Below are 19,941 nucleotides of genomic sequence, written 5' to 3'. Positions count from 1 at the left end.
AACTTTCCTTTAATCATCTTCAAACAGCCGGAAAATCTTTTATAATCAAAACTCAAATTTAGCAGGTTGATGCATCGAATGTAATTCTAACCTCGTTCCTTCGTCTCGATCAAACCACCGCTGTTTGCAAATGTTATTCGGTCCATTTAAATGATGACACAACTCAAAGTTGAGCATTCAGACGTTTATAAGTTACACTAGTTACGGATTTGGAGTCATTCATAAACACAACAGAGCTGAGGGACGTGGCTTCGCGGTTGCCTAGCAACCAACACGTCCTTCGTGACAAGCGACCGGTGACGTCATTAAGAAACGCCCCTTTAAATTGATTGTATATTAAAGCTGAGACAGCATTTTTCCTTCTATCCCTCTCTCAACATTGGGCTATTTTTTGTTTAGATATTTATATAAAATAATCTCAAATGTCATACGACATTCACATTCGGGTTTATTTAATTAAAAGTAGGTTGTGGTGTTCTTTGTAAAACGTTTGATTCAAGTAAATCTCAGAGACGTTTGGAGTTCGTGAAATATTTTTTTTATTACTTCCGGAATTTGACAGTTGACGCCCTCGTCCTTTACGTTACTTTTTAATGCGCCGTAAAACGCATGACAGGTTGAGAACTTACCCGGTATTGTCCTCACGAGACGCAGGTGCCACCAAAGCGGTCCCCACTGGGAAGGTCTCCACCATTGACACCCGGAGACGGGCGATCTTTACCAACATGATGTTCTTCTCGTAGTCATGGACCGAGACCCTCCGAGCTGCGCCCACGATCCCAGGTCGTCGGACTCCAAGTCGGGCTCTGATGGAGGGACCAGAGGGGGTCCGGGAGGAACTGCTGGGATCTGCGGGTTCAGGATCCTGGACGTTCAGAACCTTCGTGATGGAGGGGACGGGACGGACCTGGGACCAGGTAACGGGGTCCTCTCGTGCACGTTAAGGATTGTTTAACATCTGATGGAGTTGAATGTGATTAAAATGTAATAAGGAATTTGTGATTTGTTCATGCTGCCGGCGATAGCTCGCTTACTCTTCATGAAGGACGCCGTGAGGTCTTTTTACATCCATCAACTAATGTCGGCAGACAGGACGCCGAGTTCAACGTCCATAACGTCCATCATTGATGAATCACCCTGTCTGTGAAGCACCAGGATGACAGTTAACATCTGGGTCAGGATTCGAACCCAGGCTAGGGAGCTTCATCCTGCCAGGTACGAGTGTGCGTACCTCCAAGGCATCCTGCCAGGTACGAGTGTGCGTACCTCCAAGTCACCCTGCCAGGTACGAGTGTGCGTACCTCCAAGTCACCCTGCCAGGTACGAGTGTGCGTACCTCCAAGTCACCCTGCCAGGTACGAGTGTGCGTACCTCCAAGTCATCCTGCCAGGTACGAGTGTGCGTACCTCCAAGTCATCCTGCCAGGTACGAGTGTGCGTACCTCCAAGTCATCCTGCCAGGTACGAGTGTGCGTACCTCCAAGTCATCCTGCCAGGTACGAGTGTGCGTACCTCCAAGTCATCCTGCCAGGTACGAGTGTGCGTACCTCCAAGTCATCCTGCCAGGTACGAGTGTGCGTACCTCCAAGTCATCCTGCCAGGTACGAGTGTGCGTACCTCCAAGTCATCCTGCCAGGTACGAGTGTGCGTACCTCCAAGTCATCCTGCCAGGTACGAGTGTGCGTACCTCCAAGTCATCCTGCCAGGTACGAGTGTGCGTACCTCCAAGTCATCCTGCCAGGTACGAGTGTGCGTACCTCCAAGTCATGCTGCCAGCTTCCCATTGATCTACTTGCACAGGCTCGTTCTAGAGCTCCAACACAAACTAATTCCCCATAGGTTTTCCACCCTCTAACTCCCTGAATTGTCACTGTCCCTAACTCGATAAACTTCTGGAAAAAGCAACAAAGGAAGCATATTGATGTGTTTGATGTAAATTTGGGGCTAAAACTCGACTTGTTACAACAGCTTAGCAGCTTAGCTGCCGGGGTAGCTATCATTTCTTGAAGCGCAACTGTGTCGCTGATGCAGTGCCCCTCTACCAGTACACACACTGGAACTGGTACTCATCTCTCCGACCTCGGAAGGATGACAGGCTGAGTCAACCCCCTGGTGTATTAATTCAGCGGCCGACGGGGCATGAACTCAGGACCCGAGGATCCCGACTTGGTGTGATTGCTTGTTACAACATGGGTGACCTGAAAACGAGCTCGTGGGTTCTTCGCCGAACAAAACGCAGCCATTCTCTTCGTCACGATACGTGCGATGACATTTTCATCCCAAATTTGAATTCGTCATGTGTGTTTTTGATGCATATGGAGGATGATTTGCCCCTCTCCTTGTCTGTCATGCACTTTTTGCTAGGACGTCGTCATGGCATTGCATGGAGCGCTGGGCTTGTCCTCTACGACCCCGTACTTCATCCTGGCGTCCTGTACTCGACCTGTCCTGGATAAGAATAACATGACCCATATAATCTGATTAATATGTGGCGGATTGAATGCTAGACGCTCGGCGTCGGGATGATGGATTTATCACGATGGCAGTGTTGTCGTACAGCGTTACATCTGGGATGTCATTACGGCGTTACGCCTAGTGCTAAGCTTTTATGGCGGTGTATTATTCATGACTGGATAAGAAGTGTGTTATTTCAGAAACCACTTGTGGTAACTGCTAACAATCCATAACTAATTAGTCTACGTTTCTTAATATCATCATTATCGTAATAATAACTGGATTGCATGCCTTCACAAATCCCCATGTGTCCCATCTAGAACAATGTTGAAATTGACCCAATATTAAATCTTGAGTTTAAATTTTTGTTTTTTTTTAACCCCTGGGGCATGAACCCCAGGGTCAAATCCCCAAAATCGTGACGTTTCACGCGTCCCCCAATGTTGATTGCATATACAAATTTTCATCTTGAAACGTATAAAAATGTTCCCCATAATTGCATTTTTCGGTATCTGACCTTTTGACCCCGCTCCAGGAGTGTTTGTGCTTTTCTGTCATTGGTGATGATTGATGACTTCCCGTTGAGGGGAAACCGTGAGGATGTTCTTCGGCTGGGCTTGGTGAGCCCATCGTGCTAAATTCTCCGCTTGAGTGAGCAGGAAGGATGTCAAAACGCTGTGATGTGTGTGGTGTTGCACACGGAATGGTTTGAGTCCTGAGTGTGGAAAGGAAAGAACGTGTACTAAAGCTAACATCCGCAATGCATATCTATCCACACAAATACAGTATACTGTGTACTTAAAAGCTAAGCAGAATACGAACACACAACTAGCTTAATCCTATGTGCTGGTGCTTCATTCTTCCCTGGTGGTTCACAACCGTCAGACTCACAATACATACATTATATATAAATACAGTATATATTATATATTCTGAGAGGAAGAAGACCCTCTTGTGGACAGGCCCTCACTGCTCCTATGGTTGGCAGTGAGTGTCCCAGAAGCAGCGGAGGAGGGAGTGGCATTTCTCTGTGTGGGAGAATAGCGTGCTCAGCTGGTGGGTCGCTGGCATAGCTCAGATGGCAGAACATTGGCACGGTTCACCAGAGGACCTGGGTTCAATTCCTGGTCTGCGTGTGTAATTATTATATATATATATATATATATATATATATATATATATATATATATATATATATATATATATATATCCCTCTCTCTTTGTACAATGACTTCAGTAGCAGCAACTATAGTTAAACCAACTGAACTTGTTTCTCTGCAGATCCTATTGTGGTGGTGAAGGTGGAACCTGAAGCTTCACAAGGTAAGAATCCATAAAACAACATTTTACAAGTTGAAGGTGACAATACTGGATGAAAAGAATTGTTTGATGAGTTGCGTTGAGTTTGATTTAGGACTTTGTTGTACGGTTACAGAATTTACTAGAGAGGTGAAGGTGAAACCTGAACTTCTGAATAACTGTTCCTCACCAGGCAAGTCTCGTATTTAATTTTTGTTGTTGTTGAATCGCATGATATAAACGAGGTATGAATCTGTAGATGTGCCTTTTCATATACAGACTCGATAAGATTTAATCAAGCACTTGCACATTGTTTCCTTAACCCTGTGCTTTGTGCAGGTGGAGCAGGTACAGTGGAGGCAGGATGTTTCCGTCGTAGTCATTGGCATAGCATGAAGATGACGAGGTGGGATGAAGCCAGTTATTTGACTGATGAAGCGATACATAAAAGAGACAACCTCATCAACCTGCATAAGTACAAAACCCAAAATCGTTTCGGGTCGTGGGTGATTTTGAACTGTTTTGCATACAAAGTCAAGGCTCCTGGAAGAGCCAGAACAAAATATCTCGAGCACAATGGAAAGCAGAGAAACGCACCAACAGCAGGGAAGGACACTTGGAGAAAAAGAAAGAGGGGAGAAGGAACACACATAAGTAAACAAGTTGGAGACAAGCTCAAATACAGCAAGCTCAAGCTCAACCTCAAACTGAAAGAAAAGGAACAGAAAACTGGGGATGAAATGCCAATGGAACCAAATGCAAACACTTGGGCTTGAACACAATAATCTGGAAAGGAAGAGGTAGATTTGGACAGAGGGTCAATGACAGTATAGATGAAGTATGACCTGAAGAAAAAGAGGTCAACAGCCATATTGAAGCCCTAGAAATAAGAATGAGGTTGAACAGACTGAAGAACAAATTGGTGGATATGAGCCTGGAGTTTCATCAGAATTGGCATTATGAAAAAAACTGAGGAAGGATGAAGGAAAAGGAGGGGAGGGGTGTGTGTGAAAAGGGCATGCAGGACCAGGAAGGAGGCAGTGAAAGACAGACCAAATATATTTTTGTGATACAGAAGATTTAAATGATCTTGAGGGCCTTGTTCTCCAAAACATCAAGATGTAAAGGATGCGAGGCAGGGGTACCAGTGCAAATAGGAGAGCAGTACACCATACACATGTAAATGAAGGATTGCTCAGATCTCACAAACAACATAGGATGCCCAGTTGGCAGCTGGTTTGAGGGGCCAACTCTGATTTTATGTTTACCGAAGAGATTGTGGCTGTAAGTGAGTCCCAACGTTTTGAGGAACTCAACTTCTCCATGCAGTTTGCCAATAATGTGGATGGGAGGGTTCACCAGCCAGTCAGACCTTTTGGAAAAAAGTAAGAGCGTGAGATTTACATGAGCTGAACAACATATTTCAAGAAATGAACCAGCTCCTGATTCTGTCAAGGTCCGTGGAGAGGAAAAAGACTGCTGCCTGCTTAGGTGAGGGATGCTATTGCAGAGGGAAGAATGGTCAACAAAAAGATTAGGGTTTTCCAGAGAATCGAAGATTGATTAAGATGAGGACTGTGCCCAAGACACTGCCTTCCTTGGAGCACTCCAGCCGAGACAGGGAGAGGAGATTAAAGGATCCCATTGAGACCCATGCATTGACTCCGATTGTGGAGGAAGTCAGCAAACCACAAGGGTTTGGAGAGCAATGCAGTGTGCCTGTCTGTGTCAAATGCTTGAGATATGTCCAGAGACAGCCCTGATCTTTTTGTGAGATTTAGAGCTGCCATCCATTGTTGCAAGAGTAGAAGCAGCATGTCCAGGATGTGATCTGGTCAAAACCCAAACTGATGGTATGCGATCAGGTCATTGGAGATAAAAGGGATTTGATGTCGACTGCGGTGATTCCACAATTTCCTTATAATTGGAAGTAAATGCGCCTGTATGTGGAGAATGTGTTTTTGCTTCCTTTTTGTAAAATGCAGTGTATTTGCTCATTTCCAAGTACTGTATACAGAAGGCGACCTGGGGAAAATGATTGGTTTAATGGAGCAGAAAGAGGATATGCATGCAATAGCGGCAGAGCAGGTCTGTTGAACACGGGCTGTAATGCCACTGGACCCACTGCAGAATGAAGTGGTGGGTTGCTGGAAAGCTCTCCAGCTTCTCAGGTGAGGAAGACAGTGTCTAGAAACAGTTGGGTGCGAGTGGGTTGGGTAAGTATAGGGAGTGAGGGGTTGGGTGTGTGAGTTTTAGAAGCAAACACAGAGATGAGACATTTAGACTTCTCATGAGCATAGTTTGCTGTGGTTCTGCTTGAAGTGATTGGAGGGATGGAGTAAGAGCATTCACCAGAGAGACTTGATAAGGTGCCAGCAGCATTTTGAGGAAGAAATGATTCGAGACTTCAGCTTTGAGGTTGGCCAGATATAGTTTTTTGGGCTCTCATGAGTGTGAACACACACTTATTGTGGGCTTCGTGCAATGACTTGCCTTCGGTCAGATTTGCCTTTCATGAAGAGAAGGCAAGTTGTTTGAAGGCAATTGCCTTGCCACAGTATTCATTTTTCCAGGGGTGATAGCATGGGTACATTGCAGTAATATGAGGAAGGCAGAGATAGAAGACTGATCCAAAAGTGGAAGGGTAGCTTGTAGTCCTGCCAGTTGGCCAGAGTGAACTGCCAGACTCCACAACACTGTCATGGCTCTCTAACAACAGCCAGAGAGGTGTTGGCTCTCCCAAGAAGACCAGGTGAACCAATTGAAGCAATGGAGACAATGGGAGGAAATTTGGTCAATTACCACGTCCAGAGGGAGGATTTGTTGTTGGAAAGTTCACAGATTGGGTCAGGCCCATAGAGTTACACAGAAGTCCTTTGCTGTAGTTCCGTGGCTGGTGAAGCGTTACCAACTCCTGATTTGGCATGAGTATGAAGTGAGTTGAATATTGCTGCATATGAGGAAGAGAGTGTTGCTCTGTGTTAGCAAATAGAGATGCTGTTCAAAGGATGGAAGAGCATGCCTAAAAATGAGGTTTCAGTACAGCTTCATGTTTGGAAAGGAGAGAACAGTACACTGACCATTAAAAATGGAGTCCTTGATGCAAACTGAAACTCCACCACTGGAATGGGGTTCTTGCCTGTAAAACCAGAGGGGGGGGGGGAGAGCGAGTGAGAGATAGAGATAGAGATTTTTTTAGGGGGGACATCCTGTGGGAGGAAGGATTAATGTCAGGTTGAGTAGGGGCCTCTGATGTTAGCGGCCATAATGTGGGACACTTCATGATTTAATGCTGTATTGTGATCAATATCCTTAATCTTACACGTCGCTTTCTGAACCGTCCCTACTACTGATGGTTTCCCATTTTGTCTCAAACAGCATTCATGTGAAGGAAGAGCCGTTTGAGGATTCTCGTAGTACAGATGGTGAGTAAAACACAATTATCTTCTGTTCTCACACTCTTGTACTTTGGGGTGGTGGAACCAGGGGGTGAGGGGGGCATTCCCCCCCCTCTTTCCCCCATGTTTAACCAACATAGAAGTGCTATTTTCAATGCTGAAAAAGTTTCCTTCATGTGACACAAAGGGCATTCTTTTCATCAAGAAATGCTTTTCATTGTGTAAAAAGTGCCTTGCAGAGAAAAGTGTCCCTGGGCAATTCCAATGGTCCATGGAGGTCAACATTTAGATTTGAGAGTTGAAGCAAGTGTTGTACATCAATGGAAAGGCAGAAATGTGCAGTTTCAGAAAATATAATGATCACTGAGATGGCATACCTCATTTTTATGTATTGCTTGATGAGGTTAGTGACATCCACCTTGTAGAGAAAAAAACAAAAAAAAAATCCCAGTAAAATGTGTCCATTATAATCGCAAAGAACAATTTCTTAATCGGTTAATTAATGAGGCTATGAATCTAAAACTGCTCCCCATACGTTGTCGCATATCTGAAGTGAATTGTTGAACTAGATCAAGCGAGTAAAATTAAGATTTTAATTGATGCAACAAATGGCACTCCATAACATGACATTCCATCACAAAAATTAGACATTTCATGAGTTTTCTCAGCTCGTGGAAAGAGAGAAACCAATTTTATTTCATCAATAACTCTTACCACTCATTGATTGTACAGTATGCATTGTTGTCGAAAAAGAAATTCAATATGATGCAAAAATTTAATGAAATCTCATCACTTTGTAATGTTATGGAGTAACAGGCTGCAGTCGTTTTTTTTCAGGCTCGCACGCGAAGGGAAAAGCGGGGTTAGGGCAATTCGTTCTTGATGAAATCGATTGGTTCATGACTCCAAACAATAGGTGTTATGATGTTGGTTATTCCAGAATTCAACAGCTCGGAGCTGCTAATTCCCGGTGTCGTCTGTCCTTGTTGAGCAGCGTGAATTTTGATTGATTTTAAATTGTCTGCCACCCAATGAATGGTAAGTAAGAACGATATTCCTCCTCGCTACATTGTAGTTCGAATGTAGCGAAATGAATATTTCTCGAAGACCTTGCAATGTTGAAAAAGTTTGACGTTAAATTATTCAGTTGGCAACCTGGATGATATCTGACTGAATTCTCGTTGCAGTCGCAATGCCTTTGACTGCTGCTGAGCGCCAAAAGCGGTTTCGAGATAAACAGAAAGGTAGTGTGTTGGATGCGAAACGGAAAAAAAGATGCGCGAGCAGCGAATCTTGCGAAAGCTCGTGAAAATTAACGGAATCGTCAGCAGCGATGTCGGGAGAATAAAAAATAAAGAAAAGAATTTCATCCCTTTGGCCGCACGTGCATCTGCATCCCCGGCTTACAAGAATAGCCCCACCTTTGGAAATGCAATGAAACGAGCCAGTATAGCCCTCCCAAAGCCACCAAGGAAACTAAGGATCAGGGGTGAAACCTGATCGCTATAATTAGTTTAGAAATGGGTTGAAAGGAACGTGCTGCTTGCGCCTTGCACACTCGCATCCCGCCCAACGTGGCGTGGGGTTGCCTTTCTATTATTAGCCTCGATTGAGGGATCGCTTGAGGACAGGAGCTCTGTGCTGTTGATGCTCATGTGGTGTTCGAGCACCCTTTCTAAGACGCTGTTTTTTCCGTCTCTTCGGTACGTGTTCCGTGCAGCGTGGCGTCGTGCTGGGTGCGTTTCCTGTCCATTGGGTGGAAATTACCGCTGCGCGTGCGTTTTGCAGGCTGTGCTTTCTATGGAGGGGTGTCCAGCGTAATGCCTGCTTGGCCTTTGCTGAGGACCCATCTCACAGCGAAGGGATCACGTGGCTCAGATTTACCTCAGGAATAATCAGAAAGGAAGAGTAGGAATGATGTTAGAAATGAAATGAAGAAGAAATGATGTAAGCAAACCTATGAGATCCTCGCAATGCATGCCCCTGTTGTCCCACTAGACAAAAGGGAAGGGACTATCTACACATATATTAATGGAATAACTGTCTTGGGACCACTTTATGTTCGATGCATGCGGTTTGAGAACCGCAACAATATATATATATATATATATATATATATATATATATATATATATATATATATATATATATATATATATATATATATATATTCTTATCATTGTTGCTGAAAAGTGATGAAATTGATGATTTGTGCACACAGGTTTGATGGATCACCTTTTTGCTCATCATTATACTGATAAATCAATCGGTCCTTTAAAATGTTGTTCGTTGTTCCAAATTCATACCTCATCTGTTTTTCTGGGGTTCCACTATACAGGGTGTTCCAAAAAGACCTGGACAACTTTGGTTGTTGATATATTTAGCACTACAAGTGATAGAATGATGCTCTGTTTTATATGATGCAGAAACTCATGAAGTTTTCTTTATTTTCAGGTCTGGTGGTTTAATGTAAAAGAAAATGGCGACGCCGCAGGAGAAAGTTCAGTGCGTCGAATGGTTCATCGAGACAAGATCCGACACACAAGTTCAGCGTAATTTCCGTACAAGGTATGGAAGGAATCCGCCATCGCGGACTGGTATCAGAGAGTGGTACAAGAGGTTTAAGGAGACTGGAAGTTGTCAGAAACAGAAATGTATCGGTCGACAAAGCACAAGTGTAGCAGACGTTGAACGAGTGCATGAATCATTTCAACAAAGTCCCAGAAAATCAATTTGATGCACATTCAGAGAACTGGGACTACTAACCGCCACTGTACACAGGATTTTGCATAAAAGACCGAAGCTTTCTGCTGACAAGGTGCAGATTCTGCAGGAACTAAACCAAATGACAGACACATACGCAAGGCGTTTACCTTGGAAATGCTCAGTCACATGGAGGATGACGAAGATTACCTGAAAAAGGTCATGTTCACAGACGAAGCTTGCTTTCATGTATCGGGGAAGGTCAACCAGCACAATGTGAGGATATTGGGCTCTGAAACCCCCATGTGGTCATTGAACACATACGCGACAGTCCAAAGGTCAATGTGTGGTGTGGCCTTCTCCATGACCGCTTGGTGGGTACGTTTTTCTTTGCGGAGGATTACAGTGTCCTCAACAATTTACAAGAACGTGTTGGAAGGATTCGCCTTCCCACAGATTGAAGACCTGCAACCCGATATCATTTTTCAACAGGACGGCGTTCCCCCTCATTGGGCCTTCGACGTTCGAGCTATCCTGAATGAAAAATTTTCAGGTCGCTGGATTAGCTGAGATGGACCAACCGCCTGGCCCCCACTGTAACCAGACATAACCCCACTTGATTTTTTTTTCTCCCCTTGGGGGTTTGTCAAAGATGTTGTCTGCAACACCAAAGTGGCAAACCTGCAGGATCTTCCTTCTCGGATCATAGCTGCATGTGCACTGGTGGACGCAAACATGCTGAGACGAACATGGGAAGAACTCGTGTACCACCTTGATATCCTGCGTGTGACAAACGGAGCTCACATTGAAGTGTATTGATGGTGTGCATAAAACCTTATGAGTTTCTGTATCATATAAACCAAAGGATATCCTCTCATTTGTGGTTCTAGATATATTAACAACGAAAGTTGTCCGGGTCTTTTGGAACACTTGTACTTCCACTCTCTGAGTGCATTTGGTTTTGAAAATCACCTTCTCGTTTCGAGAACTTTTCTCCTTTTCTACTTAAGAATACTTGGGCCGGGTCAGCTCAGTCTAACTATCTATCTTAGGAGGTTTTCCCAAGTTTGTTTAAAGAAACAGCACAAAGAAGACGTTTTCTTTGGAGATCAATAAACATGCCTACATAAGGATATTCAGTAAAAGGAAAGCCACAAGGGCCTTACACGGCCTGGCGCATTTATCTCCAGTGGCAAACAGGCATTTAATTGGCACAGTAAAATGGAGGTTATGGAAATATGGATTTGTCCTCTTATGTATCAACACTAATGTTTTCTTTCTGTTTGGTCAATTATCATTACAGGTAAACAAGTAAACAATGATGAAAACATCTCCTCAAGCCTGTTCTGCTCTATTACCAAGGTCTCTCTCAAGCGGCGGCAACAACAATGCTCCGTTTGTAAAAATTCCTTCACAACTCCACATCGTCACACGGCACAGGAGGTGACACAGGAGGTTGAGAAGCCGCAAATTTGCTCCGTTTGTGACAGCTTCACACAGTATTGCAGTCTTCAAAACTATGACACGATTCACATGGGCATAAAACCATACGAATGTTCAGTTTGTAAAAAAGCCTTCAAAACTTCATATAGCCTGAAGTTGCACGAGATTATTCACATGGCCGAGAAGCCATACAATTGCCCGATTTGTACAAAGGCCTTCAGGAGCTCTTCTTATTTGAAGAAGCATGAAATCATCCACAGAAATGAGAAGCCATACAAGTGTTCCGTTTGTGGAAAATGCTTTACAAAGTTCTCCAACCTGAAGACGCACGAGATGATTCACACGGGTGAAAAGCCACACAAGTGCTCCATTTGTACAAAGGCCTTCAGGAGCTCTTCTCATCTAAGGAAACATGAATTCATTCACAGGAGCGAGAAGCCACACAAGTGCTCCGTTTGTGGCAAATGCTTCACCCAGTCTTGTCATCTCAAGACTCACGAGATGATTCACATGGGTACGAAGCCACACAAGTGCTCTGTTTGTGACAAATGCTTCACAAACTACTCCAACCTGAAGAAGCACGAGATGATTCACACGGGCAGAAAGCCATACACGTGCTCCGTTTGTAAAAAGGCGTTCAGGAGCTCTTCTCATCTTAAGAAGCACGAATTTGTTCACATGAGCGAGAAGCCACACAAGTGCTCCGTTTGTGACAAAGGCTTCATCCAGTCTTGTCATCTCAAAACGCACGAGATGATTCACATGGGAAAGAAGCCACACAAGTGCTCCGTTTGCGACAAATGCTTTACATACTACTCTAACCTAAAGACGCACGAAATGATACACACGGGAGAAAAACCACATAAGTGCTCTTTCTGTGAAAAAGGCTTCAGGAGCTCTTCTAATTTAAGAAAGCATGAATTCATTCACAGGAGGGAAATTCCACAGACATTCCCCACTTGTGACGTAGACTTTATAAAGTCGTCTCATATGATGTCACGTGAGATAAGTCACTCGGGCAAATACTCTTACAAATGCATGATTTGCACAAAAACGTTCATGTGCTCCTTGAGCTTAAGGAGCCATGAAATCGTTCACACCGGTGAGACATCTTCCACAGAGGAATGTGGAAGGGAATTGAAACAAAATGTCTGTTCAGATCACGGCTAATCCAAAATCCCAAAAACGTGCTTGATCCAACACAGTCAAAGCCGTGAGCCAGTGGAGTGGTGCCGGTTCTCCATTGCAGTTGCAATATAATAAAGTGGCCACAAGGAGGAATGAATAACTGGACACCAAAGAAAGGAAGCTGCTTACTATCCACAAAGCCTTTTACAAAAGCAAGTGTTTCACGAGACGACCCATCAAGTGAAGGAAGAGGTTGCAGTCAAACAACATTTGCAGGATTAGCCGTGGATGCAAAATGCTTGACAAAATGAGGGACAAAACTTGTAAGTGAGCATGGAAAAAAGAAAACAAAATTCTGAACTGGTACCCAAAACAAACGTAGGAAAATCAAAAGATATAATTCAACAAAAAGAAGTGATTTCTAAACATGGAATATGTGACTTAGGTTGCACAAATTATCCTAATAAATGGAAACTGAGGTTCATTGACAATCCTTCTCAGAAAAAAAAACAAGTCTTGGAGTAATCATTCTGCAATAAGGAATGCCAGAAAAGTCTCCAATTATTAATTTGGAAAACATCAAAACTTGGCCTTTGAATAAAAACAAAAAATTAAACACTGGTACTTTGGGCCCCAGGAAGGTCTTGTTCTGCTTTCCAACATCCATATCTCTGGAGAATACAACCAATGAGAAGTTACATATGGTCTGTTTATGGTAAAGGTTTTAAACATTATCCAAACCAAAAGACATGGAATAATATAACTGAAGTGCAAAGACAAATAACTTGCATAGATGAAAAATTGATGGTTTAAAAGAGGCCAACCTATTTTGGATGGAGAATGAATAATAAATGATCTAGATCCCAGGCATTAAACAGACTTAAGAAAATGCAGGACTGGGTCAAATGACAAGGTGCAAGTTTTGCAAAGTGGAAGTGGAAAGCACCATTTGATTATTTGGGGTCTAAAATGCTTGCGTTCGAACAACCACCGACACAAAGGCAGAAGAGCGTGCGCAAAGTAACGGACATATCTGCACTAACTTCATTGTCCCCGTCCCAGGAAAAAAGAAAGAAGTTGATTACGACAACAATCCACATGACATGATCACTCCAATGAGTGTGAAAACCGAAGACGACGACACTGCAACCAATTATGCTAGCAGTTGTAGAGGCTCGTACTCGTGCCAAGCCGTGACCGTTTGGGTTACTTTTGTCACGTCTGCAGCAATGCCAACCCTCCCGATTTCATCGGGAGGCTTCCGAAAATTCACCCAAACTCCCGCCCTTACGATCACTATCCTTATCCTCCCGAAATTTTGATATTTTTGCACTGTTCACTAATCAGAATGTACTAGTATGAGAATTGAATGAAAAGCATCGTCTGCTACGTATAGCATGTGGTAACTCCATAACGTTCGCTGCTACCAAATTGTACGTAAAAAATTGCAAATTCAAATGAGGAGCAGCGAAACATTGGGTCTGGATCTAAACTTATGCGATCATGCACTGAGATTTAGTGCATGCGGTATGTGTGCAATACAGTGCATGCGGTATGTGTGCAATACAGTGCATGCGGTATGTGTGCAATACAGTGCATGCGGTATGTGTGCAATACAGTGCATGCGGTATGTATGCACAGTGTATATGCATGCGATACGCTCACTGCATGCAGCTGGGCCCGTACCAGCCCGGCGGTCGCGACCACCGTGCGGTGTTTAATTTAACAGCCGCTAGAGTTCTACGAGTCGCGCTGCAGCTGTGGAACATCGACTTCGAAGTTACCGATGCTTCAAACCCTCGATGTTGATTACGGAATGGCAGAAAAGAAGCTTACGAAGACCAAGAAATGGTCTCAGAAGTACAAGACCGAATACAGTCTCCAATACCCGTGTATTCGAAAGTCTGAAAGAGGAATTCATCATGCGTATTGTACAGTATGCAGCGTTGATATTTCAGTTGAGCACGGAGGTCGCGATGATATTCGGAAGCACGTTGGAAGCAAACGGCACACAGACATTGCAAAGGAGAGATCTTCGAGCACGAGTACCGGTACACTTCTGAATTATTTCACCAAACAAGGGACAAGCGAGGAAGAGGATGTTACCCGAGCGGAACTTCTCTTTAGTGGATTTATTGTGGAACATAACTTGCCCATATCAGTCTCAGATCATGCTGGACCTCTATTTCAAAAGATGTTTCCAGATTCAAAAGTTTCTTCAAAGTATGGATGTGCAAGAACAAAAACTTGCAAGATGTGCAAGATGTGCAAGAACAAAAAAAAAAAAAAAAAAAAAAAAAACAAGAACAAAAAGCAAGAAAAAAAAAGAAAAAAAAAAAAAAACAAGAACAAAGAAGAAAAAAAGAACACTTATCAACAATTTTTTACTTTCTCAATGTTGTCTAGAATTCTACAAGTGAATTAGGGGATTCTGGCACTGCTGAATGAGGAAAGGGCATCCGTTTCTCTCCATCAGGTCAGGTTTTGTGCTAAGTTTATTTGAAAAAATCAGATCTTGTGACAAAATCAATTACATTTTTGTGGCATTATCAGCTGATTTTTGTCAACACATATCATCCTAAACATGTTTTTAAGAAAAAAAAATGTTTTGCCAACAACATTTATTGATTACATGATAGAAACATCGATTACTGTCATCTGAATGGTGGGCATTGATAAAGGTAAGTACAAGTAAATTGCATGTTGCGTCACCACTGTTCAAACTTCAGGGCTTGAACTTCCGTTTCTTCGAACTCCTGGAATGTTCAGCGGCAGGGAGGTCTCTCTTCAGATTCCAACAGTAGTCAGCCATCATGACTGCGTCCCAGCGACCCTGATACCTGGTCTCCATCTCCTTCATGTCCTGATGGAATCTCTCCCCCTGCTCGTCACTCATTGAACCCAGGTTCTCAGGAAACCGGTTCATATGTGAAAATAGGTAGTGCATCTTGATGCTCATGTTGCAGCCCAGGTTTCTGAAAGCAGTCAGCATGTTGTTGACAAGTTCTGCGTAGTTTCTGGCCTTATTGTTGCCAAGAAAGTTCTTCACTACCAAAACAAATGTCTTCCACGCTTCCAGTTCCACTTCGTTCATTGAGTTTTTGAACTCTGGATCTCTGATGAGCTGACGGATCTGAGAACCATCAAAGATGCCAACTTTCAACTTCTCCATGGTCAATCCTGGAAAAGCCTGGCACAAGTAAGTGAAGCAGTCACCATCTTTGTCCAGAGCCTTGGTGAACTGCTTGATTAAGCCGAGCTTGATGTGCAGCGGTGGGAAAGAGTATTCTGTCTCTGTCCACCAGAGGGTCGTTGATGACGTTCCTTTCTTTGCATGGCACCAATTCCTCCCACACAGGCCAGTCCTTCTTCGTGTAATGCTGAGCACGGTCCCTACTATCCCACATGCACAGAAAACATGGGTACTTGGTGAAGCCAGACTGTTGTCCCAACAAAAAGTTCACCATCTTCAGGTCAACACAAATAAACCACTTAAGCTGATCATAACCAATTTTCTCCAGCACGTACTTCACCGCTTCATACTTCTCCTTCAGTGTAGTCGAGTGAGCGATGGGTACAGAGGCAAAATGGTTGCCGTTGTGTAGCAGAACACATTTCAGTGATCGCTTGCTGCTGTCAATGAACAGTCTCCAATCTTTGGGTTCGTACTGTGGCACTCCAAGCTTGAGCAGAAGCGCATGTCATAAATTGGCGCATGTAGGTATTGTACATTCTTCAGAGTTCGTTATTTCAAGAAATACAACTTTTTTGTATCACATTATTACAAAATCTGCCCCATTAACTTTAGTTTTGATCCATGAACTTTATGCTTTGCCTCACCAATTTTTGGAAGATTTTGAGGTTTTATGACTTCAAACTGATCCCTTTTCGACATAATCACCCAGAACTATCGTACCTGAATACTTCTTGTCATATTATTTCCAATTAAAACAATTATTTGACATGATATTTTACCCCCACCAACTTCTTCTAAAATGCTCCACACATGCGTACATGTGAACAAAAATGTAAAAAACGACATGTGGCCATATCTCAAAAACTTGACCTGATTGAACAAAACTAATGTGAGTTTTGGATTCAGCGCATCAGATTCGTCCTAAATCAGCTTAAAAAATGCAGACAACAAATTTGTTGTTGACCAGTGTAATTGGTGAGTTGTCAAATGTTACTGCTTCATCTATTGCCGATATTGCTAGACTCGCTCCATTTAGCCTAGCTCCAGACGGTAGCAATGACAGTGGTGAGGCCCAGCTATATCCTGTCCTGATTTCGTACCATGACAACAGTGCTGGGATTGTGAAGCAAGGTTTGCTAAGTTTGCCTGCGTGCAAACAAGATTCCACTGGAGAAAACATTTTCAAACTGCTTGATCATGAGTTCAGTGACAGGAAAATTCCGTGGGGAAATTGTGTTTCCTTTTGTGCTGATAATGCCTCTGTCATGGTGGGCAAGCACAAAGGAGTCGCTGCTTATATCCACAAACAAAATCCAGAGTGCTACATCATGGGATGCCCTTGCCATATGATGCACAATACGGCCAAGAACGCGGCTCAGGCCTTACCCATTGAATTAGATGACTTTCTCATCGATATTTACTACTACTTGGACAAAAGTAGTAAACGCGTCAAAGGAGTGAAAGCACTGCAAGAACTCTGTGATGCCCCGACACACAAGATTCTGAAGCATGTCGCAACAAGGTGGCTGTCCCTTGGTCAGTGCCTAGACAGGCTGATTGAACAGTGGGAGCCACTTCGCCTCTTCTTCAAAGAAGAAGTACGAAAGAAAAATGCAACCAACTGTAGCCAAGACTCTAACAACGAGCAAGAAGGACGGCACTGTATCTACTGCCAGTACTGGCACTGCAGGATCAAGCACTAGTGGAGCAGCATTCACCACTACCACTGCAGTATCTGCTGCGAAGAAGACAGCAGGGACAGCACCAAAACCAATGCTGAGAGCAGGTAGCATCACCGGCCCTTCATCACGTTCATCTACAAAGCAGATCCCTTCAGAGTCGAGAAAGACTGTGATAGTCCCATCTACAGGCAAAGAAGGACCCAAATTAAGTTCTGCTTTTGCCAAATCACTTGATAGAAGCTCAGCAAAACCTTCGAATCAGAGGTCTTCTTCCTTGGCTGCACCTACCTCAAGCTCTCTCCTCAAACGTAAAATTGGATCTGGTACTACGAGTCTGACCTCTTCTGCTGGCAGTAAACGCAAGTGTGATCGCCCTGCGGCTAAGTGTACTACGAGTTCTACAACTAAAAGCGCATCTTCCTCAAACACTGTGCAGGAATCTAGAGAAAAACGTGTCAACAGGATGTTCTTGTCTCCACAAACAAAACTCTATTGTTTCTTCCTTCGATATGCTAACAAGCTTTTTGAGAAGGGGAATCTTCTGCTCCAAAGAGACGAACCCTGTATTCATCTCCTGCACGGAGGAATTGAATGATCTTCTGAAAGATATCTTCGTACGGTTTTTGAAACCATCGGTGTCATCGGTTGCTCTGGTAAATGTACCCTTCTCTGACAGAAATCATCAGAAGAATGATGAGGACCTCATGATTGGGAACGATGCCAAACTGTATATAAGGGAACAAAGGAGTCTCAAGAAATCCACCTTCACTCTGAGTGAGTCAGACATCCAAGGTTTCTTCAGTGCAGTTCGCTCATATTATGTGAAAGCCTGCAATTATATCTTCAAAACCTGGCCGCTAGATGATGAATTAGCCAAGCATGCTCAGGTGCTGGATGTTAAGCTACACCAAGAAGTGGGGTTTGACTGTGTGGAGTTTTCATCAAAGAAATTCCCCTGTCTGTTTAGTGGCGGTGATAGTGACATCGACAGTCTTGAGAGTGAATTCGCTCACTACCAGGCAGGCCCTCCATAGCTACAATTGCTACTGAGACAGTGAGAGTGGATGAGCAGTGGCATCGGATTTCACAGCTCACAGATCCCTGCACTGGTGCCAAGAAGTATCCTAATTTGAGCAAAGTGATGAAGGGAATCTTGGTCATTGCTCATTCGAACGCATCATGTGAGCGGGCACTCAGTCTTGTACGGAAGAATCATACTGAATTTCGTCCCAATTTGAGTGTCAAAACCCTGGAAGCTCTCTTAATTGAAAAACTAGCTCATAGCACCCCTTGCTACCAGAGAGAATACAGCAAAGACATAATCAGAAGGGCTAAAAGAGCCACACAGCTGTCACTCAGCAAAGCTGCCATGGAAAAAGCAAGCAGCAGTAGTACCAGCCAGTAAGGTAAGAAAAATATTGCTTCTTTTGTGCTTTTTGTTAATCTTTGATTGTCCCCTAACTTACTAATATTAACATACATGTAACATTAAAAAGTGCACAATTTTCCCCTTTTTTTGTTCAAAAAGTGGGAATTCTTAACATGTTAAATGCTCCAAAATAGGGCTCAGAGGGCACGAGAGAGCGTCTAGAACCCCAGAGCTTCCAGGGCCCTAAGGCGGGCCCTGGACCCCGCCGCAAGGGTCGAGCACTCCGCGCTCGAGATGTGCGCTTTGCGCACATTATTTGGTGTCGGTTGAAAATCCTCCCTAATTCTGATTTCCAAAAGTTGGCATCTCTGCGTCTGGACAGGTCGGGGCATGGAAATTTCCACCGAAACGGCTTTCATCTGTGTACATGACATTCAATGAAGAATTCCACATTTGGGCGATTTTTCAGTTACAGACATACGTTTTGGACACTTTCAGAGTTTTTCAAACTGTAATATCACAAGGTGGCTATTGACAACTACCCTGTGCGTATGAAGTGAAAAGTGGGGTTAGGCAATTGGTTCACTTCTGTCTGTCTGTGCATAAACGTTGGTTTATGATTGAGGAACAACTTGATTGCAATTGAATGTTTTATTTTGAACACTATTCCAGAACATGAATCAGAAAACGAACCTACAGTTTAGCAGGTGCTTTGGCTCTGAATTCTTCCTGATCACACATGTGCAGAGTGGAGTGAGATGTTTATTTTTTTTATTTTTTGTACTCTGTCTGCCTGTCTGGCAGTCAAACAAAATTGAAAATCATTCCAAACAGGAAACTTACTGTTTTTTTTAAGGACGTCGTCAAGGAGGACACAAATAGGCACAAATAACTCATGTAACGTGTCAAATAAGGTGGTGTAAAAGATCCTGTAGCTACGACGGAAAACTTCTGGAAAAGTTATTTTTCGGCATCCTTTAAAATCTTTATTTTATTTCAATTGAATTCGATACTTGAACACTGCAGGACACAACTCCCCTATATCTCAATGGTAAAAAAATCAACCTAAAAAATTCTCGAATCCAGATCTGAATTCGGATCTTCACCAAAATCTAATCAGTTCGTCCTTGTCACATACCCAAGCGAGATATCCTGTTCATAAACAAACAAACAAACATACAGATAGACAGGGGTGGAAACGCATCCACCTTCGGTGGTGGAGGTAATGATGAATAACAACTTTTTGTTGATCAGGGTAGAAAGAGCTGAC

General features: G+C 43.4%; 1 protein-coding gene across 2 annotated transcripts; it reads left to right on the top strand.

The window, feature by feature from the left end:
• Nucleotides 1-436: 436 nt before the first annotated feature.
• On the top strand, nucleotides 437-14,743 carry LOC147009976 (uncharacterized). 2 transcript variants are annotated; one of them, XM_085863279.1, is made up of 7 exons: nucleotides 790-917; nucleotides 2,989-3,073; nucleotides 3,735-3,776; nucleotides 3,889-3,945; nucleotides 4,092-4,227; nucleotides 7,131-7,177; nucleotides 11,157-14,743. In XM_085863279.1, exons 5-7 carry the CDS (start codon nucleotides 4,145-4,147, stop codon nucleotides 12,464-12,466), a joined length of 1,440 nt encoding a protein of 479 aa, XP_085719405.1. In that variant the 5' UTR covers nucleotides 790-917; nucleotides 2,989-3,073; nucleotides 3,735-3,776; nucleotides 3,889-3,945; nucleotides 4,092-4,144; the 3' UTR covers nucleotides 12,467-14,743. The 2 variants fall into 2 exon arrangements, with proteins under 2 accessions (XP_085719404.1, XP_085719405.1); XM_085863278.1 differs by lacking the exon at nucleotides 2,989-3,073 and having other exon boundaries at nucleotides 437-917.
• Nucleotides 14,744-19,941: the final 5,198 nt, after the last annotated feature.

This window comes from Eptatretus burgeri, chromosome 17 (assembly GCF_056783735.1).
Source record: "Eptatretus burgeri isolate ZD-2024b chromosome 17, Ebu_testis_v1, whole genome shotgun sequence".
Taxonomy (NCBI): domain Eukaryota; kingdom Metazoa; phylum Chordata; class Myxini; order Myxiniformes; family Myxinidae; genus Eptatretus; species Eptatretus burgeri.
Note: the sequence above shows the minus strand (reverse complement) of the source record. Positions and strands in the feature narration are given on the sequence as shown.